The following is a 23,192-nucleotide window of genomic DNA, read 5'->3' on the forward strand; positions in this document are numbered from 1 at the left end:
CTTAAAAATAAAAACCATTAAATATACAAACAGTAACATTTTTTTAGGCCAAAAATGTTTGTTGAACATTGTGGTGTACATTCAGGAACATTCATATTGAAAGTGAAAAAAAGAATAAACAATAACAAAAAAAATCATATTTATTGGCTATAATTAGGAACAATATAAATTGCCATTACAATTGATCATATGTTACAAAGTATTTTGTTACTAGCAGTCCAATCTCCCTGCCAAAGTGGTGTGTTCTCATAATTTCTCCTTTGACGGGATCCAGATGTAGGGTCCTGAATGCTCCTCTACCACCATTTTGCAGTGGTTATAAATTTCCTCTAAGGTGTCCCCTTGAACAAGGGCTGCAAAACATAGGGAGACATTCAGTACAGACAGACCTAGCCATTTAGAAATGATTTTCTTACAGAATAAAATTGCTCATTGTCCACTGAGAAGGACATTATTCTTTAGTAATGTACATACTGTTCGGGAGAACAATACATCGCACCCATATAACATATTGTCAATTCAAGACAAACATTCTGCTAACGCTTAAAAAAAATCCTAAAAGTAGTTTATCAAATGTACTAGTGGCTTAGTTCCAATTATTCCTTGTCATACAGCAAATAAGGGTGTTATTTGTCACCATAAAAGTTGAATAACGGGCATTATCCAGGCAGGGTTGTAATGCTCGTTCACATGCGCAGAATTACAGTATGGATCTGCTTTATAATTTGGGGCGTACAGTATGCAATGTTCCCACTAATTGTAGGATCTCGATGTGCACCAAAATTGCGTGAAATCTATAGAAGGTTAAGAAATGAGGCCTCATAACTGTAAACATTGGCACGGGTGGCACTGAAATCGACACGACTACAACTCTTTTGTCTAAAAAGAGCAACAATGTTCATCTTTAACTCATGGATACTGTACCTGTGAAAAACTCGGCAAACTCCTGCTCCAGCTTCATGGCCCGGTCAAATGTCTTCCTGGCCTGCTCTTCTGTTAGCCTCTTATTCATCTCCCTGGGGACAGATGTTTGTTGTGAGGCCTCAGACTCCATGGGGAGGTTTCCCCAGACACAGATTAAGCCTAGTCCTGGACTATAAAGCAAGCTCAATGGAGAATCTCCATTGAAAGTACCTTTTAGTCCAGGAATAGGTTTAGGGCTGGATTTAATCCGTAGTGCTGAAGAGCTGCGCTACAGGGCGATATCAATTTAAAGGCAATGTTCGGTCATTAGCAGAGACTGCATCCATTCTAATCGCTGTATATGTCGGCTAAATCGGAAATGACCTTCATATTTAAATCGCTGATCTTCAGCCCTTAATTTGTGTCTGGGAAACCGGACCCATAAATTCTACTGTCTGCAGCTGTTGTATTTGTCAATTCAACTCCCATGTTCACTTAATTGCCTGATTTGCCGCCTGCCCACTTTGGTGACCACTTAAAATACATTCTGCACTCACTTGATGTCAGCGCCTTCTACTGTATTGCATATCCATTAAACACATTTGCTGTGTAATAATATGTTCATGAGTTGGGAGATGAGAACTCACATTAATGAATCGATGGATCTTGGCTTTATAAAGATGGCAATGGGATAGAGTTGTGCTACTTGTAGTCGTTTAATGGCATTCCCCGACACGTCAAGTATGCAGTGTTTACCCTGCTGAAAGAAGAAAGAAACAGTTCATGTACAGTGCCTTCAGAAAGTATTCATACCCCTGGGCTTATTCCACATTTTGTTGGGTTACAGCCTGAATTTAAAATGGATGAATACCCCATGATAACAAAGTGAAAACATGTTTTTATAAAATGCTGCAATATATTTTTGCAATATTTCTCATTTAAATAAGTATTCACACCCTGAGTCAATACATGTTGGAATCACCTTTGGCAGTGATGCTGTGAGTCTTTCTGGGTAAATCTCTAAGCGCTTTGCACACCTGGATTATATCATATTTGAACATTATTCTCATTTTAATTCTTCAAGCTCTGTCAAATTGGTTGCTGATCATTGCTAGACAGCTATTTTCATGTCTTGCCATTGATTATCAAGCCAATTTAAGTCAAAACTGTAACTAGGCCACTCAGGAACATTCAATGTCATCTTGGTAAGCAACTCCAGTGTATATTTGGCCTTGTGCTTTAGGTTACTGTCCTGCTGAAAAGTGAATTTGTCTCCCAATGTCTGTTGGAAAGCAGACTGAACCAGGTTTTCCTCTAGGATTTTGCCTGTGCTTAGCTCTATTCTGTTTCTTTTAACAATTTTTTTTTTTTTATTGTCGATGACATGCATACCCATAAACATGATGCAGCCACCACTATGCTTGAAAATATGAAGAGTGGTACTCAGTGATGTGTTTAATTGGATTTGCCCCAAACATAATGCTTAGTATTCAGGACATTGCTTTTCCACATTTTTGGCAGTGTTACTTTAGTGGCTTATTATAAACAGAATGCATATTTTGTAATATTTGTATTCTGTACAGGCTTTCTTCTTTTCACTCTATTACTTATGTTAGTATTGTGAAGTAACTACAATGTTGTTGATCCATCCTCAGTTTTCTCCAATCACAGCCATTCAACTCTAACAGTTTTAAAGTCACCATGAAATTCATGAGCGGTTTCCTTCCTCTCCGGCAACTGAGTTAGGAAGGAAACCTGTATCTTTGCAATGACTGGGTGTATTGATATACCATCCAAAGTGTAATTAATAGCTTCACCATGCTCAACGGGATATTCAATGTCTGCTTTAAAAATATATATGTTTTACCCATCTACCAATAGGTGCCCTTTGGTGCGAGGCATTGGAAAACCTCCCTGGTCTTTATGGTTTAATTTGTGTTTGAAACGCACTGCTTGACTGAGAGACCTTACATATTGTGTGTGATGAGGTAGTCATTCAAAAATTATGTTAAAAACACTATTATTGCACACAGACTGTGTCCATGCAACTCGTTAAGCACATTTTTACTCCTGAACTTATTTAGGCTTGCCATAACAAAGGGGTTGAATACTTACTGACTCAAAACATTTCTGCTTTTCATTTTGTATTAATTTGTAAAAATGTCTAAAAACACAATTACACTTTGACATTAGGGGGTATTGTGTGTAGGCCAGTGACACAATATCTTACTCAGGCTGTAACACCAAATCACAAGGCACTGTACATAATCATTGAATTCACATGATGTTCTTGATTCAGTGAAATTACTGTTTCTGACAAAGAATCTGGTAATACTTTACTAGAAGGGGTAAACAGTACAAACTGTATAAAGGGATAATTATGCTTGAAAACAAATAACACAGACTTTTTAAAAAGTTAAATATTTGTGTGGTTGCAACATACAGGAAGCTACATTTTGTATTTCTCAGCCAATTAAAATCGTTGACGTAGTTGCACGTGATTAAAGGTGACATGTTAGCTATACTAATGTCATAACCTGGAACATTTAGCCATATGCTAACCTTACCAGGTGGCAGTGATTATATCCTGTTCAAATTCATGATCATATCCGGTTCCTAACAGCCAATTAAAATCGTCAACATAGTTGGACGTGATCCAACACTTGTTCATGGAAGTGTCCTTAACAGAAGTCTAACGGCACGATCTGATAATTAAAGCAACTACATCAAGTGTAGTTGACTGACTGGTCAAATATCTCTCCACGTAATTTTCAGATTTTGGCATGGTTTAGAATTTCACGAGTCCCCCCCATTTTTAAATGTAGAATAACATGGGAACAGTGTTGAAAAGTTAGTGAACTACATGTATTTCAACTATTAATATAATTACATTTTGCAGTAGCTTTGTGGTAGTTGAACTAAATTAAAATCTTGGTAGTTCAAAAGTTAACTTTTTTCCCATGTAGTGGTGTAGCTAACTACTGGAACTCCACACAGTGGTGTAAAGTACTTAAGTAAAAAATACTTTAAATTACTACATAAGTAGTTCTTTGTGGGGTATCTATACCTCACTATTTACATTTTTGACAACTTTTACTTCACTACATTTCTTAGGAAAATAATGTACGTTTTAGCCCATACATACAAAAGTACTCATTACATTTTGAATGCTTAGCAAGACAGGAAAATGGTCCAATTCATTCACTTATCTTTGGTCATCCCTTCTGCCTCTGATCTGCCGGACTCATTAATAAACACACATGCTTCGTTTGTAATGATGTCTGAGTGTTGGAGTGTGCCCCTGGCTATCCATAAATGAACCCCCAAAAAATGAAAATGGTGCAGTCTGGTTTGCTTAATATAAGGAATTTTAAATGATTTTTACTTTTGATACTTAAGTATATTTAAAATCAAATATTTTTATTCAATTTTACTGGGTGACTTTCACTTGAGTAATTTTCTATTAAGGTACTGAATCTTTACTTTTACACAAGTATGACACATTTTACCACCACTGACTACACACAATTATTTTTTGCAAAAAAATAAAAAAATAAAAAAATATTATATATATATATATATAAATAATATATATATATATATATATATATATATATATATATATATATATATATATATATATATATATATATATATATATATATATATATATATACACACACACACACACATATGGGTGAAGTAGGCAAGAATGTCCTTTTTCAGAAATAGACCTGCCTAATTATCACATGAAACATATTTTGTATTTAATGGGCCAAAATTACACATTCTGTTAACATCTGACTCCAGAGTAATCTGTTCTTGCAATTTGTAACAAAAAAAGACTATAAAATAAATACAAATACTGAGCTATATTATATGCTCAAAGAAATTGGAAAATGATATTTGTTTATACTAATACAATTGCTCAGAGAAAGAGATTTTGTTAAAAAAGTCATAAAAATCTACGCACACCATTGGGCCAAAGAGCGCTATTTTCAGGTTGTGTGACCACAGCACTACCTGGAGTTAACTAAATGGCATTGACACTTGGATTGGAACCGGTGCTATGGTCATATGACACGAAAGTAGAGGTCTTTGACCATGCACACTAGCAGTGGGTTCGGCCTTCAAAATAACAATGTGTATGCAGAAAATACCTCATCCCTACTGTAAAATATGGTGGTGGATCTTTGATGTTATGGGGCTATTCTGCTTCCACTGGTCCTGGGGACTTTACCAGTGGCAGGATATTTTAGCCAAAAACCTGGTTGCCTTTGCCAGGCTGAAACTAGGCCTCAAGAGGATCTTCCAGCAAGACATTAACCCCAAGGCCACATCAAAATCCACAAATAAATTGTTAATTGACCACAACATTTAAATTCTCCACACTTGAACCCCATTTAAAACCTGTGGTTTGAATTGAAAAGGGCAGTCTAAGCAAAGGATATCAAGGATCTGGAAATAATCTGAATGGAGGAATGGTCTATGATCCCTCCCAATGTGTTGTCCAATCGCTTTCTCTGAGCAATTGTATTAGTATAAAATAATACAACTTTTTTAAAGTATTTATTTTACAGTCTTTTTTGCTCATCTTTATCAAGGGTACCAATAATTATGGACCCCACTGTATGCGTTATTTGACTCGAGGATGAGCATTACAAAGTGTAAGAGAGTCTGGGTTTGGCTGTCATTGTAAATAAGAAAAAATAAAGGTTAAATAAAATAAAATACATTACAGGTTGCACTCTCATTGTCATCCATCAGATGGCAGTATTACAGTCATTTTAAATGCGTTTATAGCGAGTCCAGACACGATCCCACACTTAGCCTACTCCATGTAAAAGATTCCAAATCAACAGTCTTAAATGTATGAAGACACTTGGCTGTATCTGTATCAGATGGAGAATTACTTCTATTTGACAAAGTCATCCAACTCTCCGATTGGCCTTTTCTGTACTATAGGAACTCCGATCAACAATATAGCCTACATTCATTCACATCAGATTGTGTCCTATAACCTACCACTATAACCTATTACTGCATATGGGACTTTGTATGATACACTTCAATTCACTTTGACAATGTGCGAGATAGGCTATAGGCCTACAGAAATAGAAATGATTCACTCCTGGAACCCTCTCGTGAAATCCATGAATTCAACGTAAAAATGCAAACCTACACATAGTCTACTGCCACATACATAATCGTCGCTACTGTAGTATAGGATATATTACATAGACGTGTAGGCCTATGTACAACGTTTTATATGCATTATTATATTCATCCACTTATATGTGGACGAGCAGTGGACAGTGTTTCCCTTAACAAAAAATGCTTGAAGGGAGGGGGGCTCGAACCCACGGTTAATGAACACTGTTGTTACGAGTAACTCGCTTTAGTGGTGTTTGCCACCAGGAAAGCAATGATGGTTACCGTACCTGACAGCTATTTGACAAGTCCATGAGGCTCTTTGACTTTTTTTTTTTTACAGTGTACGATAAAACTTGTGTACAGACCTCCTTCATATTTTCTCTGTAAAAGTACATGGGTGGATGTGAAACGGATTAGCAAAAAAGTGGGATTTTGTTATCTACCTAGTCAAGGATGCAATGATCATGCAATGTTGTCACTCTACACTTGAGACAGACCAAGTGAAGGGGAACAAAAGTAAACCTTGGCTGCATTCCAAACACATAAAAGACACACCCTCTCCACTCAGCCCTCAAACACTTCTTTTGACGTATCATGGCGTATGAGGGTGGAATAAATTCATTTAAAATGGATCGCCCTTGCCCGGAAATATGACACTTGTTCGTCCAACGGTTGTGTTCTCAGTTATCATGGAACCACCGCTAGCTGTTGTGTGTGGTTTATAAGCTCTACAGTCAATTATGATAGCATTTCATATCTATATTGTTATATATATTGTTGTTGGTTTTAAGTATTGGCAGACTTTTCTTAGTGGATGTACAATCATCGCGATTTGAATTATGTGGCGTTTCAGGCCCCGGAGTGAACAAAATTGTACACTCGCAAACTTGATCACAAACACGGGCCGAGGGAAATAAGTTGTCAACTTCACCTTGCTTGGCTAATCGTTTGAACCGATAGCAAAGATGGCCACGGGGATTCCCCCAAGGACATAAGGCGAGGGAAAGTGGAGGAGGGTGTGTCTTGTAGGTGTTTGAAATGCAGCCCTTGAATTTGGAAGTTTAAATATACCTCTCGGGTGTCCAAGTTGACCTATTTCAAGAAATGCTATTGGTTTGTCTATAACAAGTTTAGGATCTTTGATAAGTGGATGCAGAATTTGTTACAGGAAACAATCACAGGTTAGCATAGGGCAAAATGTGTGAGGTTATATAATGGGAACTGCATACACATAGTCAACATTGGGTTTGTGTACCGCTGTCTGTCACCATTCATTTTCTGCCTGTGGAATATATATATATAAATATCTCAATTGCAACGACATTGACACTTACCCTCTCAGCCACATATTTGACCGACTGAACACTGGTTCCGTAGAGATTGTCGTTGTATTGGCCCGCCTCAATGAACTTGTGCTCTTGGATGTCCTGCTCCATCTGCTCTCTGGACATTACAAAATGGTAGTCGCGCCCATCGACCTCGTAGTCCCTCCTTGATCGAGTGGTATCTTTGGTACAAGAGAAGGAGGCAAAGAGGTAAAAGAAAGTGTATTTAAATACAGAAAGTACAATGTAAAAGGAGGAAATTGTTTAACTGAATGTGCAAATTATTGTTGAAGAGGGAGTTATAGAGGGGAAAGTGTTTCGAGTGATTGGTTTAACAACATAAGTGTCATTGTGTCCTTGAAACAAATTCAATATGATTCTAGATAAACGTCAAGGACATATTTAATCCCAAATTATAGGGAGATGTGTCTCAAAATCAGACGACATCTACAGCCGTCCATCGGATGACAATTTTTATTAATACATTTTGTCATTTAGCAGATGCTCTTATCCAGAGCGACTTACCGGAGCAATTGGGGTTGAGTGCTTTGCTTAAGGGAACATCCGACAGATATTTCACCGAGTCGAAACCGCGACCTTTCAAATGTTTGATTTTTATCAAACGTTACCTATTTGTTAGAAAAATACAAACTTTTTCCAACCACTTGGTCTTTAAACAATCAGGGGAAAAAAGGTTGTTCGCAAGACAACATTTAAAGATAGTCCTTGAAACAATAAAGCGGTCCCCCGCCTCGGTTTTGGTAGAAAGCTGAGGGATGAGCCTGGAGAAATGTAACCCCTCTCAAATTCACAGGCAGAGCTATGGATGCAAGGACTGACCATCCATTATATAAAAAATATTGTTTTAAGGCTATATACGATTTGTTTACATTTACATTGTTTACAAACATGCCAGTGAAATAAGCTTATATTAAGGGGTTCTGATGTGGTACGACAGGGGAACTAAGCATATGAGCCATTTATAAAGTTATATTCTTCAAGAATCAATGAGTATTGATATTTAATTTTCAGTCCGCAAATGGCTGTAGCAACTAAGGATTCTAGCCTTAATGTCATTTGTTAGTATGGTCCCACTTTACAATAAGTGGCTGATAGCTTTTTATGTACAATATAGTTGCAAAAGGCAGGCACAGTGGGATCACAGTGCAGATACACAAACACAACTGCCTGTTTGTGTGTGTAAACAAACTAATTCACTGTTAGAACATTTTTCAAAATAACATGATCGTTTTGAACCCATTATAACTAGTACACCTACGTGGAAATCTGGAGGGTGTAGGGTTTTCAGTGTGATAGAATGTAAACCCAGTGTAAGTGTTATGATACTCTAAGGGCTCGATTCAATCCGTTTCGCGGAAGTTCAGTGCAATAACACATTTGAAATTTAAATGAAAGGCAATGTCCGCGCGTTCGCGGAGACTACATTCACGGTAAACGCTGCGTATGTCAGCTCAATTGGAAATGACCTTCACACTTTAAATTGCCCTGGAGCGCTGAACTTCCGCCATAGGGATAGAATCAAGCCCTGAATGTGCTTTTTGTTCAATCTGAATTTTTGGTATATGTGTTAACGTAAATGTGTATAATAAGGAAATCTATAGATTCTCTGTCGCATTGGTTAAAAAATGTGTCGGTTTTTCTGGGGAATATATAGATTTACCAGTGAGAACAGAAATCTACACATTCCCCACGGTGAATCTATAGATCTCCTGGTAACTGTGTATAGAGAGGCATTTTTGTATTTTTAAATGTCAATACTTCTACATAAGCACATTTTGAATCAAATACTTACAACAGAGTGGAACCTATTCTACTACCTTTCACTACATTGACTTTACCAACAACTTTGTTATACTACATATATTCTGTATACCAGCAACGACGTGGCTTACTTACCTCGATGCCCTGAACTGTTAGCTGCTTTATTTGGTTTTAAAAATAGAAAGATAAGTAAATGAAAACAAACAAAATGAAAACCAAAAATATGACATCAAGTACACAGTGATGTGAAATATACAATAGTATTACATACTCAAATTTAGTTTAGTCCAATTTTGATAGTCCCAAAAATGCAAGTTTTCATGATCACTTTCATTACATGACTTTCAGTCTCCTGATTCTCAAAATCAAATAGGAGCAAAAAAGTTCCAAAACTTTTCTCCAGGCCTACTATTAAGACAACCATGAGGCGTGTATGTGCAAAATAATTGGATTGTGAGACCACATTCATTTTGTACAGACAAGAAATGTGTGAAAAATGATTTGAGTAAAATGCTCCTTTAAGCCAGAAACACTACTGTCCACGAACCTCTGAATTTAGTAGTATAGCCTCACTATCTTTCATACTGGTCTACAACAGTCATAAAGCTTTTAAACCAAAAAACTACCAAAACACAAAATCCTGTTGTCCGTAAATCTATATCCCATAGCTTCTGTTGGATTGTGAAAAAAAATAGTTTGTAGTAATTGTTTCAAGAAAAACCTAACCATGGATTACAGTGTCTCCTGGCCCATAGACTACATTCAGTGTGAGGAACCATTTAACATCAAGTTCTAAAATCCTGAACGTCCCTTTAATGGTTCAATTAAATTGCACATGTGAATAGAAGGGAATAATAAGATCCTACATTATTATTGTCGTCAAGAAATCATCACTGGATAATTTAACCAAGTATGTAATATACAAAACAAAGAACCCCAAAAAAAACATGTAAGGGAAAAAAATTAAATGCCTTTTGATGACAAATTAGGAAAAATAATGAATCAAACACTATAATGACATAACAAATGAAAGAGATGGATATAAACCACTACCACAATGGTGTACTGGCAGCACAGTGGAATTTATAAGGGCAACGGTGTTATATACTGTTTATAGGGAGAGCTAATCACAAGGGCACATGATCACACAATTCATTTGTGATGCAGCAACAAACACCCTAAGACAGCGTGGAAGACTGACTCCTGGGTCCGTATGTATCAAGCATCTCGGTGTAGGACTGCTGCTCTAGGATCATGTCCTCTCTGTCCATGAAACCTTATCCATTTTGATCTAAGAGGCAAAACTGATCCTAAAATCAGCACTCCTACTCTGAGATGCTTGATACCCAAGGCCCCTGGTTTCCTTGCGAATGTACAGGTACTTACGCGGCACGCAGGAGCCAAATTTGTCCGGGTATTCTGATATCAGGTCGTCATTAATTCTGTCCTTCATCGGTCCAAGGATTATGACGGGTCTGGTGTAATTAACTGAAAGATAAAATGGTGTCGATTGACTAATTTACAGACGTTTGAGGCTATAACTGTCCCCCTAGCGTTACTCTCTGCAGTCATTTTGGGCATGCAATTCTACTGCAATAGCCGCTTACCCATTGTCAAGCTATACCCGAGCAAGACAATGCATGCTAGTGCCAGAACGGGTTTGATGTCTCGACTCAACAAGTGATTACTTCCTGTAAATAGCTAGTATAGAAGAACTTGTTGAATCTTGCCTGAGCCTTCCTGCAGGAGTTAACAGGAAGTCATCAATTGTTTTATATCTGGATTTTAAAACCTTGTGGCACTAGTACACATTGGCATGCATGGATATAGCCTGACAAGGTGTAAGTGGCCAATGTTTCACTGACTGAAAAAGTGCTGAGGCATTAACAAGGAGCGCTTTGATGAAAGATTGGAGTACTCACTCTCATGTCGAATGACAGGCTCATAAGAGAGAATCATGTCCTCTTGACTCCCTGGTGACATGAAACAATAAGAAAACAGTTACTAAAATAGCTACTATGAAACAGAAAACGGTTACTTAAACAAACATGACATACACGTTCATGCTTATTCTCATGATCAAGTGTCTCACAACAGGAGAAATGTCAATCTGGATGAGTAAAGAAGTGATTAGACACTTGCAATGAAAAGACTCTTGGTGTAAATTGTGACTTTGCCATACTAAAAATAGGGATTGAGAGAGTTTATAATGCTTTCGAAGTGATTTGTGACTGTTGCCAAGGGAGTTCAACTCCTCTGCTGCACTACGCAAACAGGCTTTTCAAGTATACATTTTACAACAAACAAACAAACAAACAAACTCGGGGGTTCTTTTCTCTCGTCTGAAATTACGACCAGTGGATGTGTTTTGATTTACAGCTGTGGCCACACATGAGTGTACTGAGTGGATAATCAAACTACAGCTGGTAGGGACTGCCATATGGAGCTCAAAAGGAACCCTTGACCACCAGTCAAGTTATGACTATGGTGATATATTGGTCGCTTCATTGCATTACTTGTCCATACACTTAAATAATATGACATCAAATCAGTTTCTTTAGTCAAAAGATTGTCAATATAGGCCTAATTTAATTTAGGTCACGACTAGAGCTCTCAGGAGGATGATCACATTGTGCTCTTGTCTCAAAACCTAAAAAAAAAACTCTTTGCCACGATTAATTTAACCTTCTACTATAACACCCCCCCAAGTGCCCTGCTTCACTTTGAAGGCTTCAGCATAACACCTAGAAAACCTATATGAACTGTTATCTGGCAACTCACAGTTGTATTTAATTGGTGCCTCTTGGAGATGGCATGTTAAGTTAATTAGTTAGTATGCGCAAAACACAGCCACATCAACCCCCCCCCCCCCCTCCCCCATACTAGCCATAGTTCTGCTGTAATTATAAAGTGTCAATCTACTTCACATAATTGTTGCTTTTTTATTTATTTCATATGAAACTCAAGACAGTACCAACATGATCTTGTTCTGCATCTATTTGTACTCTGATCCCGGGATATGGACTCAACGTAACAAGGACTCAACGTAATAATAATATATAAGAGAAAGCAAATGTTACACGGGTGGGTGTCCATTATTGTCGAAGTAAAATAAAAAGTTGCGACCGAAAAAGAAATGGGAGACAAGAACACCTTTGTTTTTAATGGGATTCAACAATGCGTCAAACTCATTCCATGGAGAAACATTCAAAATGTACTATAAGTGAGATAATTAAAAAGCACAAATATACATAGCATTGACAGTAAGAACCCCTTAGCATGCCAGCCTAAAAAGAGCTGATCCCATTCAGATGACCAGTGTATATCCAAACAGACAACACATGTCTGTTATAGAAAGAGACAGAGATTTACTATAAACAGAATAGTTGCATTATTTCCAGACTTAAACACGTCGTTTCCGTCTTTCTTTTTTTGTGTCATGCAAACAATCTTAATGTTAGGAGGTGACAGAAATCAAGACAATCAGGTCCCAAAGTGAGTCGTGATACTGCAGCATGCAAACAGGCTATCAAAAAGAGTTAATAAGGTAGCGAAAAGGGGGGAAATGAGCCCAAACTCAAAAGGGAAATGTTTTGGGGGGATGGGAGTTTTGATTGACTGAACAGACAGGACCATTCCTAAACCAACTTACTCAGCGTCTTTGTCCCATACCCGTCATCACCTATTCCTGGGATGTCCTACATGGCCGTCCCAAGAGAGCAAAGACAAGGAGAGAAGGCAAGGATAGCCGGAAAGGAGGAAGGAAGATGGTAAGTGGCATTAAAGAGGTGAAACGGTGAAATCCTGAAAGGCAAGATTGGTTAGTCCAGCACAGATCATCGGTCTCAGTTCAGACACTGTGCAGACACCAGACGACCAGCCTAAACCGGTCCTAACTAGCTCAGCACCAGTACAGTTTCAGTTCTCTTATATCACCCCTTTCAGTAATCCTCACATGCTGTAATTAAAAATACTTTATTTTTTTTAGGTCATATCAGATAAGGGGGGAACATGATAGATGAGCCCTGGGGGAAGTTTTGAGGAACCACTGGTGACTGCTCAGTGCTTGACACAGGCAGATCCTGACTTGAGCTCCCAGATGCCATCACTCCACCAGAGCCAAAAGAGAGAGAAAAACAAAGATAGGAGGGAGGCCAGCACACGTTTCGACAGCGCACCTATGTATCACCTATATGTACCTGTGTCAGTGTTTGTACCTGTATGTGTGAGCATGTTTGAGCCTACAGTACTTACGTTCGGAATCACTGCCATCCCGCTCACCCAGCTCGTTCTTGTAGAATGGGAACTTTCGTGTAAAGATGAGGTTCTTTTTACGCTTGTCATTGAATGACTGTGGAGGAAAGAAAGCATGGGGTGGGGCAAACAGGGAGCTCTAATTGTTGCCACATTCATGCTGACAAACCAACTAGCTGCAATATGTGGGACATGAAGAGTTGATGGCGTGGTCACCAGAAATGTTACACATGACGGACAGTACTGACGCTACACTAGCGGATTCATCTCTCAAAGCAGGGTTGAATCATAATAGCCTAATCATTTTGAATGTTGTTGATTTTGCAAGGAAAATATTCAATAAATTAATCAAGACATTTTTACAAAACTCTAATTTTTGTTTTACAAATTCGAATTGCAACAACAAAGATGCGGTTTGACAAAGACACTGTCAAAATGACTCAATTTGTGATGGAGAAGAATTACACAGCAATATCTGCCATCAGTTACTTCATGTGCCATAATTGCACCCGAAACATTCTGAAAACACTTGAAAATAAAACTAAAACAACAGAACAGGTGTTGAAAAGAAAACACACATAATTGCCGATATGTGGTATGCCATGCAGCAAACACGCTACCAGGATCATGCTATGAAATAAGGAACATGGCTGTGACACAAATGACTGTCCAACAATCATGCAGGTTCGAACTTCGAGAGGGGGAGGAGGGATGAGATCCCATGCCATGGCGGTTGGGAGTTCTAGGAGCTAAAATGTGAGTAGCGCTGTTTGAGAAGCTTGGAGGCAGCGTGGAGGAGACTGAAGGAATAGCAGTTGTTGTGTTTATCTGCGGCGGATACTCATTTGCAGACATGTACTTCATGAACCCATTCTAAAGGTATATTCTTTGAACCAGCAATGACTGGTTCAATAGCAACCTCAACTGCATGTTTGATACATTTGGCTCTAACTGTCAGCTGAAATAAGTGTGTCCAATGGGTGGATTAAAGTGTGCATAAAAGTTGAAAATTGTATCAAGTAGTGTGAGTAGTAAGCTGTATCATGTATCACAGTGGCTGTGATTCTTACACAGGGGTATCAGAAGGATTGACATACTGGCATATTTGTTAACGTAGGTAACATCTGTGACAGACTAAGTATCGTGTTAATTTTCAATTGAGAAGGATACAGCAACGCCACTACTGAAATGTGTACATATATTACACACGTAGGGCTCTGGTCAAAAGTAGTGCGCTATATATGGAATATGATGTCTTTTGGGGCGCATACTTAGTGTCCTATTGCTATTAATCACAGCTGTGAAGGACATGCTGTAAACGATGCATACAGTCCTTCCCACACCTTCAGGGATTTAAACCTGATCAGTTATGCAAGTCACGGACTGTAAAATAATTATTGTATTGACACAACTGCTGGACAAATCCTGCTTCTTAGCCCATTAGTGCTGAAAGTTTGGCCCAGAGCCACATCAAAATACAGGGACCATTTCATGTTTCAAAAGTCTGCTTTACAAGAAACACATTCAGAGCTAGTTATGACATTGCCATGGATACTTGCCCAACAGACAAGCTTATTCAGATGAAAAGGGTTCTGGGCAGACCCTAAGGCCATACAAATGTAATAAAATGTTAAACATGTCTTCTTCTTCTTTTTTTTTTTTTTAAAGTGAGGCACGCAAGCAAATAAAATAAAAACAAAAGTGGACCTTCTTGTTCAAATACTATATCGACCTTAGTTCAACACCTAGTGACCAAATCAAGAGATTGTTGCCTCTTTGGGAGGCTAAAAGAGGCATACTTCAGCCATAATCTAAGAGGATGTTGTGTATCTCCTTAGTGGAAGCTTGAGGACATTATTTTAGTTGCAATTTGTCAATACAACTTCAAAAAATAAAAAATAAAAATAAAGAAGAGGGGCATCTGTTAAACATTTAAATACATTTGTATGGCCTAACCCTCCAAAACCTATTGGAACCCTTTTAAATAAGAGTGCAGCAAATACAAACCAAAATCTTCTCTTTACTTGTAACATAGGTAGGCAAAAACATTGATGAACCCGGCTGAATGTCCTGCTGTTATGTCCAAAATTGAATAAGAGTACGAAGTGTGGTAATTTGGCTTCTGCTTTTGCAGAGGCTGGGAGTTCCATGAAATTAAAATAATATACTCTAATGCTTCATTAAAACAAATCTAATGATCTAATGTGCTATGTTTATTTAGGGTCAGGGCTGTGAGGGAAAGCTGTCAGGGAGAGGTGACAGCCAGTAGAGATGTGTTGATGTCTTTTCCACTCAGGCAGAGAGACCTTAGTCATTTATGGCCATCTATGGTATTAGCCTATCACAACCTCTCCTAATGTGAGGGTAATCTGATTAATTTCACATTCATTCAGTTAAAAACTACGTTTAGAGGCTACTTTTTCTACATAAAGGAATTTATTTGATATACAGTATGTGGGTTTACAAGCGTTTCCATTTCGTAAAACGTCTTCCAAAGTTAAGTTGACTTGCCAGTCCTTAGTATAAGATCTTAGCACTTACCCCTTTTGAATCCATTCCAGGTTTGGCATTGAACTTCACTGTCTTTAGACGTGCTCGTTCTTTCCTCTCAACCCTGCCAGTGCAAGGAAAGACACACAAAAGAAGAAAAAAAGAAGTCATATTAGAGTGGATTTTCCATTTCTCCAATGCTCTCTCTGCTGCAATTGATTTGCTTGTCATTTTGTGGGGCTTCACACAGTCTACAATACGCCGTGTCACTGTTCGTCTTGCCAGGGAACATTTTCAAACAGCTCTTTCTTGTTGGGGCAAAGTATTGCTGCAGAGTCAATTAAACATTCTTTAAATTAAAATCGCCCTCAGCGAATGGCTTTGCTATGTTTAGCAATTTTGTGGGACAGTACATACGGCAGCTAACGTTGGCTCTCGCAATTCCGTCGTTTGCTGAATGCCGTTTCGTGAAAAGTCCTTGCTGCTTTTGCAACTGAGAATGCAACTCTGTCGATGCTCTTGCCCTCTGCTCAGAATACATATTCCTAATGTTTCTCTGCATGCTTCGTCTGGAAGGGTCGGGACAAGTTGTAGTCTTTCAAGACTGCGACGCTTTCCACACTTAAGCACACAGCTTTCCCTGATGCCTCAAATAAGGAGAGCATTTCGCTACACTTGCATGAACATCTGCTAATCACGTGTATGTGACAAATAAGATTTGAGAAATAGTTCGATGTCCACCCTTGCTGGAACACCCTACATTCATTGTCTACTTTCCTTTTCTTTAAAAAATTTTTTTTTTGCGCAATTTCTAGCTAGCTACTAATTGTAACTGTGAAGTATTTCAGCCACTGTCTGTCCTCGTGTAGTTGTTATTTATAAGTGCATTCAAAATAAATGTCCCACAGCGGTGGTAGTTAAATCATTACACAAAGGCGAGTATTCGTTGGGCTTTTCATTTGAATTAGAAATATGTTTTTACAAACTTTACTATCGCAAATTCTTTATGTGATCTGAGCATGATTCCGCGGGCCGTACTAAATCAGGTCACGGGCCGCATACGGCCCCCGGGTCGGCCTTTGCCCAGGCCTGATCCAGCCAGTCACTTTTGCCGATGTGTGTGTGTGTCTGGTAGCGGGATCTATCCTACTCTTTTCCTTTCGGTAGGGTTAATACCTGCCAGTCACCCGAACAAAAAGCTTTCTTTACCCCTCTCTAACAATACCTCGACAAACTCTATGCAGAGGAGATGTCGTGCTGCATGAGACAAATGGTGGTCACACCAGATACTGACTGGTTTTCTGTTTCACGCCCCTACTTTTTTTAAAGGTATCTGTGACCAACAGATGCATATCTGTATTACCAGTCATGTGAAATCCATCGATTAAGGCATAATTTATTTATTTCAATTGACTGATTTCTTTATATTACCTGTAACTTAGTCAAATCTATGAAGTTGTTGCATGTTGCGTTTATATTTTTGTTCAGTATAGCTTGTGTAGAATTAAGTATTTATTGCAGTAAAATGATACACCCAATGTTATTTTTGTTGGGGAACATGTTTTTTTTTTAGCATCTCTCAAGCAAATGTGCACACAGGTAGGGACGTAAAAAGTCCACTGTCCCCCCGGATCAGAAGGAGCCTTTTGGTCAACCACATTACGGTTTTGTTTAGCACATCCAACACTCACCTCCTCTTGCTGGGGATGACCCCCATCTCCTCGCTGTCCCCATCGGGGGTCACCCTTCGGGCCTGCCACCATTCATCGTCTGAGGCATTGATGACGTGGAGGATGTCCCCGTATCTAAAGCTGAGACCTTGGCTAGGGAGGCCACTGTCTTTGGCCTTCTCATAGTCAAACTGTGCTCTGTGATGGTAACAGAAGGAGACATACTATTATATAATTATTAAGGTAAATGCTATCTATTTGGGATGACAGTCCAAAAGAGACCCACCTGACGTAAAGGGAGCGTTTCTGATTGGTTCGGAGGGATCCGGACCCAGAGCTCATGCTGTGGTTCATCATCTGTTCCCGCAGATCATGGATTTTGGCCTCGAAGCGCCCGTACTCTGCAAGGGAAAGACAACACCCAGGAGTACAATAACGTTCCGTTTTACACTCAATGTATACTGCCCTACACTGCAATGGAAAGAAGGGGGGAATCTGTTCAGAACAGTAACCTAGGTTGGCCCTGGTCAAAAGTAGTGCACGGTTTGGGATGCACCCCTAAAGGATTATTTTGACGTTTAGTGTAAAAACAAAGATATATATATTTGTTTGAATGCTTACATTTCAATGGACAGAACCAATGTTTTAAAATGCTATATATTGATTGATGTATGTACAGTATTACTATGTAAAAATATCACTGATATTGGCATGTATTTTTATGCAAAAAAAAAAAATTGTAATGGCTGATTTTGTTTCCCCGATATATATTTGTGTCCAAAAGTTTAAAAAAAAGTTTCTTTAATGTAATAAGTTGAATGAAGATGTCAATATGCTTATCATAATATTTAAATGATTTGGTCAATATTAACGATCCTTTACTGTTGCTTAGAAAGTGCATTCCCAGTGATTTGCCTTGTCGAATTTGTCTCTCGGTTTTGGATCGTTTCAAAATACTAGGTTGCAAAGGTTGGTCGTGAAGGTGGCTGTGGGACAGGACAGAGAACAGGTTCGATAATGGTAGTCCTATTGGCTCAATGGGTAAAAATCCCCTATGTACAGATGAAGGATCAACTTATCCTCCCCCAATCCTAGCCTAGTGGGAAAAATGTAAAACTGACCCAAGATCAGCGTCTTGGGAAACTTCACCTTACACTGTCCTATTGAGTGAATGCTCTGTTTACAGCTCTGAGAGTCCCCCTGCAAACTCCCCTTCCCTCCACCACACCCTACGCAAGGTAACATTCTCGACATACTGTGCAGAAAGCAGTCAATGTTAGAGACAGTGTCTGAAGGGCACATGCAGTACAGAAAGCTCAGATAGTCCTTTAAAATGTTGCTCTCAGGATAGTCGAAGCCCCATGCTTCTTCCCATCCAAACCAAACATCCACAAAAACCTAAAATCTTATTTAAATCAAATTTGATGTCACATGCTTCGTAAAACAGGTGTAGACTAAGAGTGAAATGCTTACTTATGGGCCCCTTTTCAACAATGCAGAAAGAAAAATATAGAAATGCTCAGAAAAGCAGTAATGATATCATCCAAGAAGAAATGGCAAACTGTGTTTCCATGCCACTTTGCTCCATCAATTTGAAACTTGTCATGACACCACCTCTATATAAAGTTTGGGGATGATATATATATATATATAATTACATTTTGACCCCAATATGCTAACATAATGCTAATACTATCTCATGAAACCTACTGTGATGACATTTGGGGGAAAGGTTCAAAGCCCCCTACCAGACCAAATAATCACAAGGTCTCTGAAAGGGATTGTGTAGCTTTGAAGTTACTTAAATTATTTGGATGTGAGTCAGCGGTTGGTGACCGTGGCTAGGTAAACCAGCTCAAAAAGTATATTTTTTTCCATAGACCGATTTGATTGTGAGGAAACTAAATATGTAATTAAATGTGAGATAGTAATGTGCGTGAACTATCCTTGTAATAAAACGCTGCTGCAGAAGTCGTATCTGAAGCCCTGGGCAGCCATTCAGCTAATGAGGCAGAAAGACTCACTTCAGCCTAAAGCCCACAACATACCTCGGTATAGCAGTCAGCTAAAGCAGGACTGAGAGTGCATGACCCAGTCAATCAGACTAACGTTTGGACGGAGAGAGTTCATTATTCAGATTGGCCAAAAAACATCTCCTGGAACAGTTTACATCAGTAAGGTTCCATACAAAATACATGGACACAAACACAACAAATCATCCAAAGAGGGAATCCGCGAGTCTTAAAGCCAATTTCTTCCCAGACACATGTAATGTGCTTCCCCCTGAGAATGCAGTTTTGGGGAGAATACGAGCAGATAAGCCCAGGCTGTGCCTTCAATGAGAGAGATGAGGATGCGCATTTACAACCAGCAGAAAGACCGTTCTCAGCGTTGACATATTCAGGCATTGCAATACTGAGATGCAGAGAGAGAAAGAAAAAGAGAGAAAGATATTCAGTGATCTAACGAGATGTGAGGTCCTAAAACAGGTCTTGTAATGTGTCCGAGGAAAATCGTGTCATCGGAAGAAAAACCTTTTGAGTGTCGAAAGAGCCATTCCTTTGTTTCATTTGACAAAGATGCCAGGTCTACCGTTTTAATTTGAGATTTGTCTAATCTTGTTTCGCGCCACTTATAATATAATAATAATTATGCCATATAGCAGATCCTTTTCTCCAAAGTGACTTACATGCATATGTTTTAACTATGGGTGGTCCCAGGAATCAAAACCACCACCCTGGCAATAAAAGCACCATGCTCTACCAACTGAGCTACTAAGAAGCATAATGAAAAACAGTTGCATCTGCAAACCTGAGCAGTCATGCAGCTACAGTGCATTCGGAAAGCATTCAGACCCCTTATTATAAAATTGATTAAATTCCCCCCCCATCAATGTACACACAATACCCCATAATGACAAAGCAAAAACACGTTTTTTAAATTTGTATATTTGCAAATGTATTTAAAAAAAAACTGATATACAATATATACGTAAGTATTCAGACCCTCTACTCAGTACTTAGTTGAAGCACCTGTGGCAGCGATTACAGCCTCGAGTCTTCTTGGGTGAGACGCTACAAGCTTGGCACACCTGTATTTGGAGAGTTTCTCCCATTTTTCTCTGCAGGTCTTCTCAAGCTCTGTCAGGTTGGATGGGGAGCGTCGCAGCACAGCTATTTTCAGGTCTCTCCAGAGATGTTCAATTGGGTTTAAGTCCGGGCTCTGGCTGGGCCACTCAAGGACAGACTTGTCCCGAAGCCACTCCTGTGTTGTCTTTGCTGTGTGCTTAGGATTGTTGTCCTGTTGGAGAGTGAACCTTTGCCCCAGTCTGAGGTCCTGAAAGCTCTGGAGCAGGTTTTCATCAAGGATCTCTCTGTACTTTGCTCTGTTAATCTTTCCCTTTATCCTGACTACTCTCCCAGTCCCTGCCGCTGAAAAACATCCACACAGCATGATACTGCCACCACCATGCTTTCCCGTCCAGATGTACGCTTGGCATTCAGGCCAAAGAGTTCAACCTTGGTTTCATCAGACCAGAGAATCTTGTTTATCATGGTCTGAGAGTCCTTTAGGTGCCTTTTGGCAAACTCATGTGCCTTTCTGAGGAGTTGCTTCCGTCTGGCCACTCTTACCATAAAGGCCTGACTGGTGCAGAGATGGTTGTCCTTCTGGAAGGTTCTCCCATCTCTGGAGCTCTATCAGAGTGACCATCAGGTAGTTGGTCACCTCCCTGACCAAGGCCCTTTTCCCTGATAGCTCAGTTTGGCCGGGTGACCAGCTCTAGGAAGAGTCTTGGTGGTTCCAAACGTCTTCCATTTAAGAATGATGGAGGCCACTGTGTTCTTTGGGACCTTCAATGCTGCAGAATGTTTTGGTACCCTTCCCGAGATCTGTGCCTCAACAAAATCCTGTCTCGGAGCTCTACGGTCAATTCCTTTGACCTCATAGCTTGGATTTCGCTCTGACATGCACTGTCAACTGTGGGACCTTATATAAACAGGTGTGTGCCTTTCCAAATCATGTCCAATCAATTGAATTTACCACAAGTGGACTCCAATCAAGTTGTAGAAACATCTCAAGGATGATCAATGGAAACAGGATGCACCGGAGCTCAATTTCGAGTCTCATAGCAAAGGTCTGAATACGTAAGTAAATTTTGTACATTTTATTATACATTTGCTAAAATTTTGAAAAACCTGCTTTCACTTTGTCATTATGGGTATTGTGTGTAGATCGATGAGGAAAAACATTAATTTAATCAATTTCAGAATAAGGTTGTAATCTAACAAAATGTGGAAAAAGGAAAGGGGTTTGAATACTTTCCGAGTGCACTGTATTGGTTTCCTTACCCTTACCCATGCTTTCAGTGGTGTGCAGTTTCATAGCAAAATTTCTGTTATTCTGTAACGTTTTTTCCAAGGCTTGTGACATGTCCGTATGCTATTCACAATGCAAGTGAATATCCGTGATTTTCGATTTTCTTTTGTGTTTCATGGGTAAATCATATTTTTACAACTTTATTGAGCTACACAATCAATTTTAGACACTTAGCAATCAATTTTTTTTATTTTTAAATAGTGTATTAACATATCTTTTTTGAAAGGAAACATGAATGGTATGTGCTACCTAAAAAAAAATCCTCTCTGCATGTGCTTGAATGTGTCATGAACCATGATGACTTTTTCTCTGTTACCTATATACTAAGCTTTTGCACCAATGCAATGTTGGTCTATAATTTTTAGAAGGAATAAAACCAAACCATTTTTTTAATAAATAAATGACGAATTGAACAGGCAATTAAATGTTGGCCTTAAATGTATTTTCTTTTTTTCTCTCTCTCCGAACAAAGGTTTAGAACATCTGGCCATTATCAAGCACAATTTAGGAAGAAGAGTGACATTTTTTGGTGGTAAGAAAATTCAGAAAGGAAACTGCATTCAGTGAGAAAAGGATGTGTGGATGGATGGAATATGATGTGTGGATGGATGGAATAGGATGTGTTGATGGATGATGTGAGATCATGTCTTATACCAGGATAAAAAGCACAGTGGGCATTGGTTTAGGGCTCTGAGCTAGGGTATAGTAGCAAGACCTGAAAGACAGGCTGTGACTGAATTCTCGTCTCTATATTTACGACAGTTGGTGCATTACAAAGAAACTAAGGAACACACAACCTTTGTTTTTATACAATATATTAAATACTTTTGCTAACTTTCTGCATTTAAAATAATCGTTAGATCTCTAAATCCCCAAAACATGTCACGACAACTCAACTCATAATTACTGGGACAAGCCAATTTGCCTGCTCTAAACATTGCAACGTTTGGCAGTATAAAGAACTTTATATATGATGTTTTATTATTTATAAACAGCTCAACATAAACAAAATAATACAAAAAACATGTATGATGTGAAACTATTTGTCGTGTTTTTCATCGTTGCAAATGCCACACAAATGCCACGCAAATTCAAAAATGACCCAGGACATAACATAAGAATTCGGTCACAGCCATATAGGAGGGGGGTGAATGGAAATGAGGTATGCATCTGTGCATGCAGAGTGAAATAGGTAATACAGTGTTCACCGCAGGCTGTGGAAGGGTAACGTGGTGGT

General features: G+C 38.9%; 1 protein-coding gene across 1 annotated transcript in view; it reads right to left on the reverse strand.

Annotated features, from left to right (window-relative positions):
* Positions 1–23,192, reverse strand: part of LOC139422477 (disks large homolog 2-like) — a 289,501-nt gene continuing 266,309 nt past the window's right edge. Inside the window, exons 17-26 of the mRNA XM_071173643.1 lie at positions 17,865–17,979; positions 17,600–17,776; positions 15,960–16,032; positions 13,419–13,515; positions 11,087–11,137; positions 10,551–10,652; positions 7,392–7,564; positions 1,551–1,660; positions 925–1,016; positions 1–353 (exon numbers count right to left, since the gene is read on the reverse strand). Coding sequence (XP_071029744.1) covers positions 247–353; positions 925–1,016; positions 1,551–1,660; positions 7,392–7,564; positions 10,551–10,652; positions 11,087–11,137; positions 13,419–13,515; positions 15,960–16,032; positions 17,600–17,776; positions 17,865–17,979 — 1,097 coding nt within the window. The 3' untranslated portion in view covers positions 1–246. The remainder of the gene's footprint in view (positions 354–924; positions 1,017–1,550; positions 1,661–7,391; positions 7,565–10,550; positions 10,653–11,086; positions 11,138–13,418; positions 13,516–15,959; positions 16,033–17,599; positions 17,777–17,864; positions 17,980–23,192) is intronic.

The sequence above is a fragment of the Oncorhynchus clarkii genome, chromosome 12, assembly GCF_045791955.1.
Source record: "Oncorhynchus clarkii lewisi isolate Uvic-CL-2024 chromosome 12, UVic_Ocla_1.0, whole genome shotgun sequence".
Lineage (NCBI taxonomy): Eukaryota > Metazoa > Chordata > Actinopteri > Salmoniformes > Salmonidae > Oncorhynchus > Oncorhynchus clarkii.